Source organism: Macadamia integrifolia, chromosome 7 (assembly GCF_013358625.1).
Source record: "Macadamia integrifolia cultivar HAES 741 chromosome 7, SCU_Mint_v3, whole genome shotgun sequence".
Lineage (NCBI taxonomy): Eukaryota > Viridiplantae > Streptophyta > Magnoliopsida > Proteales > Proteaceae > Macadamia > Macadamia integrifolia.
Genome location: NC_056563.1, coordinates 14,940,931 through 14,954,104, shown reverse-complemented (window position 1 = coordinate 14,954,104; position 13,174 = coordinate 14,940,931). Strand labels below are relative to the sequence as shown.

The 13,174-nt window shown below is 35.1% G+C and overlaps 1 protein-coding gene across 1 annotated transcript; it reads right to left on the bottom strand.

Moving 5' to 3' along the window:
• Positions 1–3,855: 3,855 nt before the first annotated feature.
• On the bottom strand, positions 3,856–7,668 carry LOC122084547 (transcription factor SAC51-like). The gene is made up of 4 exons (XM_042652860.1): positions 7,482–7,668; positions 6,539–7,155; positions 6,251–6,395; positions 3,856–6,155 (listed from the first exon to the last, which is right to left on the bottom strand). Exon 4 carries the CDS (start codon positions 6,136–6,138, stop codon positions 4,900–4,902), a length of 1,239 nt encoding a protein of 412 aa, XP_042508794.1. The 5' UTR covers positions 6,139–6,155; positions 6,251–6,395; positions 6,539–7,155; positions 7,482–7,668; the 3' UTR covers positions 3,856–4,899.
• Between the last annotated feature and the right edge of the window lie 5,506 nt (positions 7,669–13,174).

Genomic DNA, 13,174 nt, shown 5'->3' with positions numbered 1-13,174 from the left:
GATATCCATTGCTATCCTTGGATTAAGAGGTAAAACTTTGCCTAGCGAAATTGCCACAATCCTTAGCTTGTCACGATTTGTGTAGGACGACACATGTAACAACCAAATCCATTCTGCTGCATGAATAGCTACATCGAAGTAACCCTAGATACCCGTTTGCTTTCTATTTTACAAAAGGAAAAAAGAAGAACATTGGATGAATTATTCTTGTTGTCAAGCAGTAAGTAATGACCGAAATCTATGCATGGCATCTAAATTTGGATATAGTCAGTTTTTGAACTTCTCTTTTCACAAATAACATATATGTTAAACCCACCACAATAAAAAAAAGGTTTTTCACCACATATCTTACAAAATATACCGAAATAACATTTCATGATACAATAAATGGAATCATTGATGTTATAATAGTAGCCAGAATGAGCATGGACATAAGTATCCACTTGCCAATAAAAACATGTTCTTGCATAGTTGAATGTGAATAGCTTGGTCTCAATGGAAGATCATGAACCACTTTGCTGTATATCTTCAATGATTTTTCCAGCATTTGATGAAAAATCATTGCTTCTGATATGCCATACCATATATTTGTGGCAAACCCAATTTAGAAGATCAAATATTAATGGAAAAAAAAAAAAAAAAAAAAACAAACAAATATCCCAGCTGACATGATTAAGATGAGTCTCCTTGAAATTCAGCTTTAAACATGGATCTGTTGGAAAATAATCCAAAATATAGATTAAGGGTTAGAAAAAAATATCGGAACCATAGTGAAACCCGACACCAGATATAATTAATTAAACACAATATGTGGCATCACGAACTTGAAAATACATGACAAACCTTAAGAAAACGATGGGACTAAGTCATGCCACGGACATTTTCTATAAGACCATAGATGCAAATTCGGAATTTTGAGAATCGACCTCCAATATATGATAGTCATATAGCATCTGCCAATAGTAGTGTATTCATCAACTGCACATTTTTTAGAGTTGTGCTAAATCAGAAAATAACAGAAGAAAGAATGGAGAAAGACCAAGAGAAAACAGAAATTGGGATCGTCATAAAACTAGTTAGTAATTGTTAGAGAAATTGGATGTACCTCTTCTCTATTTATAAGAGAGACATTACCATAGGTTGTCTCCAGAATATATACCCACAAACCATGTCTTTTTACACCTATTGATCACTCAGGTGATTATTTGAAAGAGACATAACCCTCTAAAAAGCCTTTTAAAATTTAAAAGTAGTATTCAAGTTTTAGGACATTAAAAATTCCAATAAGACATAAAAATGTCATAAAAATATTTGAATCCAGAAGCTCTGATGTATGGCAGATTCAGGATCCTGCAAGTAATGACCTTAGGTTCTTCACGTATTATACTACCTCAATAATAGAATTAATAAAAACTGGATTTTCAGATTTGCAGCTATAGTTTCACCCGTCAAAACACAAATAAGAAAGAAATAAAAGAGCAATTCAGTGCACGAGGTTCTTGCTACTATAGGGTCTAGGAGGGACAAATGTACAATTCAAAAAGAAAAATAATAATAATAATCTCCTAAGTAAGCAAAGGATAACTAGTAGCTAGCTCGAACCAAGTAAGCTACTAATGTTTAGGCTCAACTAAACCACATACTATCAGCAACCAAAATAGTGGGATTTTCTTATTTTTCTTACCTTCCTATTTGGGCCTCTTGAAAGAGTGATGTGACAATTATATAGATGGACCACATAAGAAGGTTTCTATATGTGCCAAGTAAAAACCTTTGACAATTTGAAGCACTCATTTAATTGTGCCATTGGTAGTTTGAGCAGGTTTGAAGAACCAAATCTGTCAGTTGAGCTGTCAATTTGGAGTCTTGATCCCCTCTCCTGCAGGTAATCATCCCACCCTTTACTGTCCACGGGATGTGGGGAGTCCGGAGCCCCTCCGCTGCAGGTGGTATCTTACTGGGAACCATACCCCATGGATGGTATGAGATGGATTGGAGTGATTACTTGCAGGGAGAGGAACCTGACTCGTTAATGGTGGATCCAGCCCAATGGGCTTTTAGCTGTGTAGTTACTGGTTGAGTCTTTTCTTCTGCTCTTATCCCACAGCCAAGGTCCAGACTAAAATTTTCAGCCCACTACAATATTAAAAAACAATAAATTCTCATTTCCCATGAAAAAATATAGATTTTTGAAAATTTGTTAAATATTAAAAAAAATTCATAATTTATCCAGGGTGAAAAGAGAATCTCTTTATTCATGGTAGTGAATTGACTTGATTGAACTCCTGAGGTGTGAATCTTATTATTAACTCCTACCCCCTCTTAGCAAAGGTCCAAAATACTTTAATATCATGCAATATAGGAAAGAGAGTCTATGGCCACTCCTCATGGGTTTCCATGATTTAAGCTTTGAACCAGGCCTTTTTGATGCCCATGGGAGTCAAAACATTTGACTAGGGTACTCATATTTTTTACTGGGGAGAGAAGGAGAAAAAAAATTAAATAAAGAAGATGGATTAGATAGGAAGGGAAGAAATTAATCTCTCCTATCCACAATTAATCCTTGAAGGCCATCCAACGGTATATTAAAGAGGTGCATATATAAATAACAATGTATAGATTCAACTCTTTAAACTTGGAACAAACTCACTGGGCTCATGCATTGTAACGATTTTTATTTGAATAGAACGCACACAATAATGTTTGATGACTTCCAAGCATGGATTTAATTATCGATATTGTACTAATACAACTGATCGGATTGGTATCGAAGAGGATCGATGGGTAACGATCATTTTTACGCTTATTTTTTGGAAAAAGTATGTTTCTTTTTGCTATTTTACCTCAAAAGATACAGATAATTGACCGAGATCAGTCAAGGATCATAACCGATCCAAATCGCTCAAAGATCAGGGATTGGTCTCAACCAATACCGATACAATACAGCCGAAATGACTGATACAATATCAATACTTAAAACCATGCTTCCAAGGGAGAGTTTAAGGTTTTTTCAGGACAAATGTACCAAAAAATAACATCGCAGCAGAACAGCAACTTGTAATTAAAACAAAGATAAAAGGAAAGAGAATCACACACAAATTTATGTGATTCACTAAGCTAAGTGGAGCTAAACTCCTCTCCCATTCCCAACTATGGAACGCATCCAATGCATCAAATCCGCCTGACAACTTTTAATAGTCGGCCCAAAAGACCAGATCGTAACATCAGCTGCAGTTCCTAATCTAATTTCTGACACCAGAGACCATGGATTTAGGGGACGGTATCGATCTCAACCGATGCCAATCCAATACCGATCCAAATAAGATCAGATCAGTGGATGTCGATCGATTTTTTCCTTATTTTTTGTAAAAAATATTGATTTTTTACTATTTTACCCCTAAAACAACCTAGATCGATCAAGGATTGAAGATCAATCTCAACCGATACCGATTCAATACTACCGATACTTGAAACCATGCCGGTGACTCATTCTTCCATGGCAACTGGGCGTGGCACGTAAATGATCAATTGCCATCAGCTGCAGTGGGTCGGAACTTTCCTCTCTTTTGTTTTTTCAACTTGGTCAACTAATGCAAGTTAAAATCAGGTGTGAAATGAAACCTCCAAACACAAGACTTTGGCCACCAGAACAGAGACCAAGATTAAAAGATTAATCCTCAGTTCCTCACAGGCATCTCGCTTTCTCATTCTATAAGCGTGCATGCAACGATTATGATGTATATTTGAATATAAGGACAAACCAGATGAACAACACATCACATACTTTTAAATTAACCCAAACCCATCCAACCATTTCTCAATTCTCACCACCTCAAACCCAATTCACCCATGAAATAAAGAAATTCCTACTTCCTTAACAAAAAGAAAGAAAACATGATCATCTATCATCATCATTCTCATCATCATAAAAACACAGTGACAAACCCAGGAGTGTACCATTATCATAATAACCCACTAGACTGGAATACAAAAGGAAAGATACATAAAAATACTCAGTATAATGGTTGGTAATGGCCCCCCCAACAAGGCCCCACAACATAGACATGATGGAGAGACTCTTCCTCAACCCCTTCTCAAGTTTGTCCCCACTAATCACCAAATGCCCTTTCCTTCCTTCTTTCATGCTCTCTCTGACTTCACAGCAGCGTAATTTCAGACAAAAACCATATCAACCACTTAAAGCTCACAAACAGTAAACCATGATCCAAAAGAGAACAAAAAGCTTAGGGTGTGAAAGGAGGCCTAGAACAATGGGACCCAATTCACCGAACGCGCATGCACGCTTCTCATCCCATGACCCACCAACACCCCCCCCCCTTTTCAATAGGATCATCGGCTCATCATATCCACAGTACCTCACATCAGTTCACCCCAACCACGCACCACGCCCACCCCCACCCCCACCCCCACCCCAGGAGTAGCTTTCTCATAGCCCTGGATAATCACTCCAAATAATCATCTGGGTCAATCAGACAAAAACACCATTTTCCCTTCTCACTGAATCATCATTCATATGAGCTTGTGATGAACACCCCCCCCCTCTTACCAAAACTCTTAATTAGGGCATCATCCACTATGCCCACGGGAAGAAAGCAGGCCCCAATTGCAGAAACTAGTGATTCCCTCAATTATAATCATTTCAAAGTCAAGAAGAGTAGATGACTCAGGTTAAAGCTTTCTCAATTCCTTAAAGCTTTCTCAGTTCCTCTCACTCACTTCCTTCTCTTCTCTCTGGGCTTTGGATTTGGGACTTTTTTGTAATCAGTTATCCTGAAGAGCAAATCCACCAATTGGTACTAATATACTAATACTGCACCTAAAATCATAAAACACAACCACTACTAACTACTAGTCTACTAGTACAGGTAACACCTCTCTCTAATTGAGAGTAGTAGTAGAGGTCCCAAGAGCTTTGGCTTTAACCTTCAGAGATCTCAAGTACTGGATTGCTTCATCAAGGATCAATGCTGCATCCTTACCCTTCACACCAGGAATTATGCTCTGCAGAATGCTTACAGTTTCCCGTATCTTTTCCTTCCTCAACCACTTCTTGCCCAATGGCGATTCACCCATCTCTCTTCCATGAGTCCTTCCTTTAGTACAGCTTGATTCTGCATCGTCCACGTATTCCAATGCCGAACCTTTGGGCTTTGCTGAACTTGCAGTGTCCATGACTGAACATGTTGCTTCATGTTCTCCATCAAGCAGTTTCCTCTTCTTAGTTGGGCCACCTGAACTAGCAACTTCTTCTTCTTCCTTCTCGTGGCCTGTCATTTCACTAGGGGAACGACCGGTGCTAGCTACCTCATCATCTTCTTCACCACCATCAGTATCTTCATATTCATCGTCAGAGTACAGTAGAGCATTGAGTTCTTCTGTGTCTTCATGCATTTCACTTCTATCATCACTCTCCTGATTCTCATCCAATCCATCTGAAACAACATACCCAGATTGATAGATTGGATCCCTATTAGCTGCCGACAGTTCTTCATATATTCCTTTGGCATCAAACTGGCGGGGAATCTTACTCCGGTGTTGGAATGGAATGGTAGGAGCAATCACAGAGCTAATGAAGAAGCTTGTTTGATTCCCTGAGTGATCGAAAACAAGGAATTGCTTCTGAACAGAACCTGGTTCTGCAGTGGGGGTGGCTACCGCCTGGCCAAAAAATCCATCAGGAAATGCAGAAAACTTTTCTTTGGCAATGCAATCCAATGGATCAAAGGCTGCCTGCTGGTGGAATTGCTTCTGAACAGAAGCTGGATCTGCACCGGGAGAGGCTGCTGCCTGACCAAAACATCCATAAGGAAATGTAGAGAACTTTTCTTTGGCAACGCAATCAGGCAGAGCAAAGGCAGCCTGCCGGTGGCGCGGTAAGCAATAGAACCACCCAGGAGGTTCAATTGGTTGGGCAGTTTTCAAGTTTCCCAATTCAGGAAAACCAAACCCTGGCAATGGCAGATTGTCATTAGCAGAAGCCATGCCAGTCTGGGGGTTTGCATAAACAGGGAATGAATTTTCCAGCCCTGAACCCAGGGGAGGGCTCCTGCAGTTTTGGAACGGCGATTGCAAAGCAGAATCCTGCTGATGAGTCCAAGAACCACAGTTCTTTCCCATTCAACTAACACAATCACCTGAGATGCATAAAAACACAAGATATAAAGACTGGTTGATATAAGAAGCTGAAACAAGATCATCCATTTCTAGAAGCAATCTATTGGAACCATACCAGAAGTAATGGGTACTACTGATGGCTTGCTTGCTGCCTCACTCAGAATGAAATAAAATAAGTACAACCTCCAGCTTAATTTGAAGATGCAAAACGACTAAGTAATCTACGTAACAGGTTTGAGCAAGTGACGAAAGTATTCAGCCTGGCATCACAGGAAAGAACAATTATATTATGCTAAAATTTCCATTAAAAAGAGAGATTAAGACCAACTCTCTGGCTCAGAAAATGATTACAGATCCCATTCTAGAGACAGATACAGAACAAGATTAATTTGTTTTAACTCACCTGGCAATCCTGCAAAGGTTGAAAGCATGCTATGACTCTAACTATAATAGTCGCGCTCCCTGCAATCCCATTCTCATGTTTCAAAGCCCGGAATCTTGTTTGGCTCGCTGCTTGGCACACCATAACTTCTTTCTGACCCTTGTAAATTCCCCACAATCTACCCAGAAACCAGATAATAACCGAAAGAAAGAGGCTAGGAAGCGTATAAAGGACCAAATCGGGAAGAAGATTAATCGGAAAGAAGGTTAAACTGCAGGTTCAAGCCCAGATCAGATTAGAACAAACGAGATTAATCGATAACGAAAGGGTTTGTACTATTTGTCTTTGATTTCTTTTTCTTATCAATCTCTTTTTCAGGTTGATGCTCAGCTAATCCACAGGACGTAGCAAGGAACAACGACTAAGAGGTTGGATCCCATGGACAGATAAAAGAAAAATAAGAAGCCAGGAAATAGGGTTCAATTCACGCGGAACAGTTACAGAATGACTCGACAATACAAGTTCAAAGACAAAACCCTCCGATACACATCAACAGACAGACTCAACCACCGCATGCTGTTCTTCCTCTTCGCAAACAGTAGCCACGACGATTTCTTCTGCAACTACTCAACTCCTCTCTGCAATAGTTTCAAACAAGAGTCAGATCTTGAGCTTAAAAGCCCAATAGGTAAGTAAGGATGCACAGATCTTACACTTCGTATGCCCAGCCACACTATTAAAAGGGAAAAATCCAAAAATTATTCAAAATCTTCAGGAAAAAAGCATATCTTTCATGAAGCAAGTTAGAATATAAATGGATTTTTTTTGGTTCTCCCAATTCTTCTCTACAACAGTGAGAAGAATTCGTTCCTTTCACTCAGAAATTCAACAGAAGCAAGAACATAGGAAAAAAGGATAAACAAGAAGCATTAGAAGCAGAAGTATCAAACACCCAACAACTTACAGAGAATAAACAGGTTGAAACCCAGATAAAATCTTCAGATCTCAGCTGCTCAGTTCGATGGAGAAATTTAAAAGGCGAAATCAGAGAACTCAGAAAGGGAAGAGAAAGGAGAGACGACGACGGATTCAGGATAAGAGCTTAGCAAGAACACTGAGATGTACACTCCACTACAGTCAAAAGCAAATTGATACTTGACAGAGCACAATGGTGGATCTTAACATTATATAGAGAGAAAATGACGACACTACCCCTGTGTTGAGAGATAAATTATTTTCTATAATAAATAATAAATAATAAAATAGAAAATAAATGAATGCATGTGTTAATTATAAAAATCAGTCACGGAAGTAATGATCTCCGATGGCTCTGTTCAGTCACCTGTTGATCAGGGTGGAGGGTAGAATTGGAATCTGATCGAATCTTCTTCACGGGATAATAATCATGCCAGTATCATCTTCTTTCTCAATTATTTCCCTCTATATTTTTCTGAAACTACCTTTTATGCCACAACCGTTTTTTTTTTTTTTTTTTTTTTTTTGGGGTGTTGGGCGAGTTACAAAAAAATTAAACGAATCATGTCAAATTTTCCCCTCTTATTTCCATGCTAGTCTTTCTTAAGTCATTCAAATAAATAATTAATAAATAAATTAAATGAAACAAGATAAAATAAAAGTGTTTATTTTTCAAATTTGGTTATGAAGCTCATCATTTATTATCTCTTGGTTGAAAGTGATAAGATCCGACTTGGAGATGTTATGGTCATGAATCATGTTTTTTTAATTAATATTTAGATATATACATTCAATATTCAACTAGATCCAATACAAAAAGCTTCGGTCATTGAACATTTAATATTATTAGAATATATTTTAGTTCAAAATTATTCAGAAAAATGTCAACTTAAACTTTTGATCAGAATCGACCGTTTTGTTGTGACTCAAACAAAACAAACAAGTCTTGAATGATTCAGTCTGATTTAGTACTTGTTTTGTCATTTTTTTAATACAGGATGAGTCTCCATGACTCTTGACCATGTTTCTAATCTTTTGACCAAATTCAACCTAGTTTTCTTAGTTAAAATCTAGTTTGCCAACAATGGTTAAAAGTGTGAAAATTGCCTGCAACCACTACATAGGTACAATGAACATTGGGTGATTGGGAGTCCATTGGGGCACGTGCTCAAATGCTCTTAGTCATCCGATATTCACTGCACCTCACTGCTCACTGCAGAGGATGTAGACTATTGGTAGAATCATGGATTTAGTTCTTGATATCAATATCGATATCAATCTCAGCTGAAATCGATTTGATTTGAATCGGTATCAAAGAGGATTAGTGTGTATCAATCACTTTTGCCTCTTGCTTTTCAGGGAAAATATGTTTTTCTTATTGTTTTACCCCTGAAATGATATGGGTAACCAATCTGGATCTGTCTCAACCGATACCAATTCGATACCAATACTTGAAACCATGGGTAGAATGCCACATTATCTTTTACATTGAAGTGTAGAGCATATCCTTGACTGAACAAAAAAAAAACAAGTGTGAACATTTCCCACTATTATTAAAGTAAAAGAAGCAATCTAGGAAAGAGGTTACTTGGGGAAGAATATGCTTTGGCCATTCATAATTCAAACTTATGTTGCTATGTAGAAAAAAGGGTATATCATTGCATGAGGTTTACATTTACTCGAGTTAAGGAGGTGTCATAATATAAGCAGCTTTACCCTGTTTCACGAATAGGTTGTCCCTGACTTATTTGGCTATATAGATATAGCTAAATAACTAATAAGCGAAATGTTTTAGATTGGACCAATCTGATCATGATTGGATGATGGTTTTGAGTTTTTAGACCAATTTTAAGCATATGTATGACATTGAAAGGGAAATAAGAGAAAAGAACAATGATGTGTATGAAAATAAGAAATTAATAGAAAGGAAAAGGTTGGCAAGCGATGTGCCCCAATGGGAGCACAGGACATAGGTTTGGCACTCCTAGTGGCATGCGTAGACTTTTTCTATATAAAATAATAAAGATGAAAGTTCACAACAAAATATTACATATGGCATAATCGATGTCTAAATCATTTTACCTATAGCACTTAAAAATATTCACCTAAACATTAGTACTTGTAGCCTAACTCCTTCCTCGAATGTATTAGGATTTGGTTAATCCAAATAACAACTATCATTGTGTATGATAAACCATGAAGACTCCTAACAATGGTGTTTATGTGGACATTCCAATAAATAGACATTGTTAGTTCGAGTCTTCCAATATTGATCCTCCTTGTTAGCACCCCTTTGAGGGCGTGCCTAGGGTGGTTATACTACCCCCCCCCCTTTCTTTTGAGAGAGCTCTGCATGTTTTCTTTGTATTTCATTGAATGTATTAGAATATATTATTATTCATAAAAAAAAATGATATTTTTGTAAATATGAATATAAATGAATTAAAATATTTTATTGAGAAAAATCTTCTTATCAAATACAGTTCTCTATGGATGCTTGCACTCTAATTATCATTAATGAGGCATTTTCTCATTCAATCTATGCTACTCAATAATCAATTGTAATCATACTTCGGAAGAATTACTTATTTTTCCTCCCATCCAAAAATAAATAAATTGTTAAAAAAGAAAAAAAAAATTGGAAAATATTAATTGCTAAACGCCAGAAATTGAGGTGTAGTTTTAATTATATGACATGATATAACATATGTATGTATATTTTTTTTGGTATTAAACATTATATAACATATGAATTTATAGAAACACCTAATACACATCATTAATGCATCAATGAAAAAGTGGGTGACTCTGTTATTAATAATAAAAAAAATAAAAAGTTAGGTTGTTCAACGGTCAAACTATCAAAAAAATTCGTTATAATTGTGATTTTTTTTTATTTTTTTTTTGTAAAAAGGCCACTACATAGCTTAAGTTGTTAAGAGAAATTGAAATCATGAAGTTATTAAAAAAAAAAAAAGTGTGTATAAATTTAAGAAATTATTATTTCTTTTTTTTTTTTTTTTTGTGAAGATTTATTTTCTTCATAGCTTTATATATTTTCAGGCATATAGATTAAGTAGAGGGATTGAAGGACCCCACATAATTGGAATAAGGTTATGATTATTGTGGTTGCTTGTTCTATAAATTAAGATCATATTTTCATTAGAAAATTTATCACAAATTTAACCTAATAATTTATTTTTATGTGTTTTTTTTTTTCTATGTGAAGTTAAATTGAGCCTCCACTGAACTCTTTTTAATAAATATCACCAATATTACTTCATTAATATGGCAGGTGGTTCAATGGTCAAACTTTTCATTAATTTGATAAATAATTAAAACTGCCAGTCTAAATGCTCAAACTATTGTCTAGTCCAAGGTTCAAAGCCTCCTATCCAATTGTGTCGTACTATATAGGAAACAAGGGAGTTAAGAAGACACGAGTTTCCTACATAATAAATGACTTTTATTCATAATGCCTTACAACATTAACTCCTTCAACCCCTCATTTTAAACTTCACTTTACTTTTTTTTTTTTTTTGGTACAACTTCATTTTACTAACAACATTCACCATAATTATCAAAAAACAATATTCACCTTAAAATTACTCTAGGGCAGTTATTATAATTTTTTTTTATTCACCCTATATTTATTGAAAGTCTCTCTAACTTGAATTTCTTTTCTTGAATTAAATAATTCACCACTAGTTGATGAATATGGGACAATCAATGAAAAATTAAATATTTTATGTAATATATTAAATAATTTTAGAATAAAAATATTGTTTGAAGAGTAGGAAATAAAAATAAAAAAAGAAAATTTATAAGCAGATTCAAGGGAACAAAAGAAAAATTTTGTTGATTGACTAAAACTTCAACCAATTCTGATTTAGTTAAAATCAACTTGGATTAGCCAGAATCAACTAAAATTCTAAAAATGCAACAGGAGAAAAGAATGCTCACTAATCATGCAATCCTTACACTTAGAGACAAGGGGTGAAATGATGCTCTCACCACCATGAAATACAATAAACCCTCCGCCACTGGTGGACCCCCATATTGCCCCTCTCGCTGACATAGAGGCCATGGGACTAGGGAGCATTTTTTTGCCCAAACTAGTAATAGTACTCCAAAACCATAAACCTAAACTTGTGTAGTTCAGCTAATAATTTTTAATTAAAATAATTTTTTTTTTTTTTTTTTTTTAATGAAAAGTTTCATACGTTGAAATATGGTCCAAACTTCATTTTTTAGGTAACTTTACTCAATTTAGTCTAAATCAGCTAGATTTGGCCCTAACAGCCAATAAAGAAAATTTATTTACTAGTAATCAAAACCAGTAGTAATAATAGTATATTAGTATGGTGGAAAGATCCGTCTATGCCTCTGAAGTCTGAACCCCCGGGGGAAACCCATATCACCATATGTATAGCTTACTGATAGAAGAAAAGGCACATAAAAACTGAAAATTAGTTATAAAAAAAAAAATTATTAATCTTTGAAAGAAGGGTAGCTTAATGGATGGTTGAACTGTAAGTCTTGATGAACCCCTGATTTCAATGACAAATAATTAGATCCATTTATTCATCAAATTAGAACAACTTCTAGATTAAAATACTTAAATACTCACAATCCTCTAATCAAATAATAACATCCCATCAATACATCCAACTCTTTCAAATAATCACAATTCTATCCAACTCTATCAACCATTGGATTAGAATCATTATTTCACATAAACTAGCCACGTGCTTCATAAGATATTACTTCCACTGGAAAAAATAAATTATATCAAATCAGATACTATCACTATGTTTTCTTTTTTTTTTTTGGTAAAGATACCGTCACTATGACAACCACATAAAATGGCTATATTTGAAAGAAATTAATTTTAAACTTTGTACATAATTAAATTTCAACCCATATATATTTTTTTAAAATTTCTATATTCTCTCTCTTCTGACCCTTGTCCCATTTTATTGAATACTTGTCAGGGAAAAAAAAAAAAAAACAACAACCAACATTTTCAAGCTGTTTGGTTGAAACGTTTGATTTTTTTTTTTTTTTTTTTTTTCATATATGGAGTATAGAAGTTTTTAGGAATACTTTTCAATTAAAAATACCATTTTCTTGAAATTCTAACCCCCAATATCGGAAATTCTCTCTCAATTTTTTAAGATTTCAAACCAAATCTTTTTTGGTTATTAAAGATTGGTGAGTTTTTTTCTTTTTCTTGTTTATTAGGGAGGTTGATGGTAATACGAAGTTTCTCTTATTGAAAATGATAGTAAATAAAGAAGTATAGGATTTAGTATATCCTTAATGGAAATGGTGAAAAGGTTTTTGAGTTGTTTACTATTGCCAATATTTTTGTACATCGATAATAACTCTATTTTCTCTACTTCGAACCCACTTGACCCTTTTTTTTTTATTGAAAATCCTTCTATCCAGTTATTTCTAAGGTTAAGAATGCGAGTCCTATTGCTTTTCTCTTTGAAGAGGAAATCAGGCAATCTCTCTATAGTATACCTTCTTGCTCTCATCTCTTAGAAGGATTGGGAGGTTGTTAAAAGATGTTATTTGTCTTCTTCATATATATATATATATATATATATATATTTCATGACTATTAGGCTTCCCTTTGGTAGGAATCACAACCTTCTATCTCTTATTCCAGAAAAA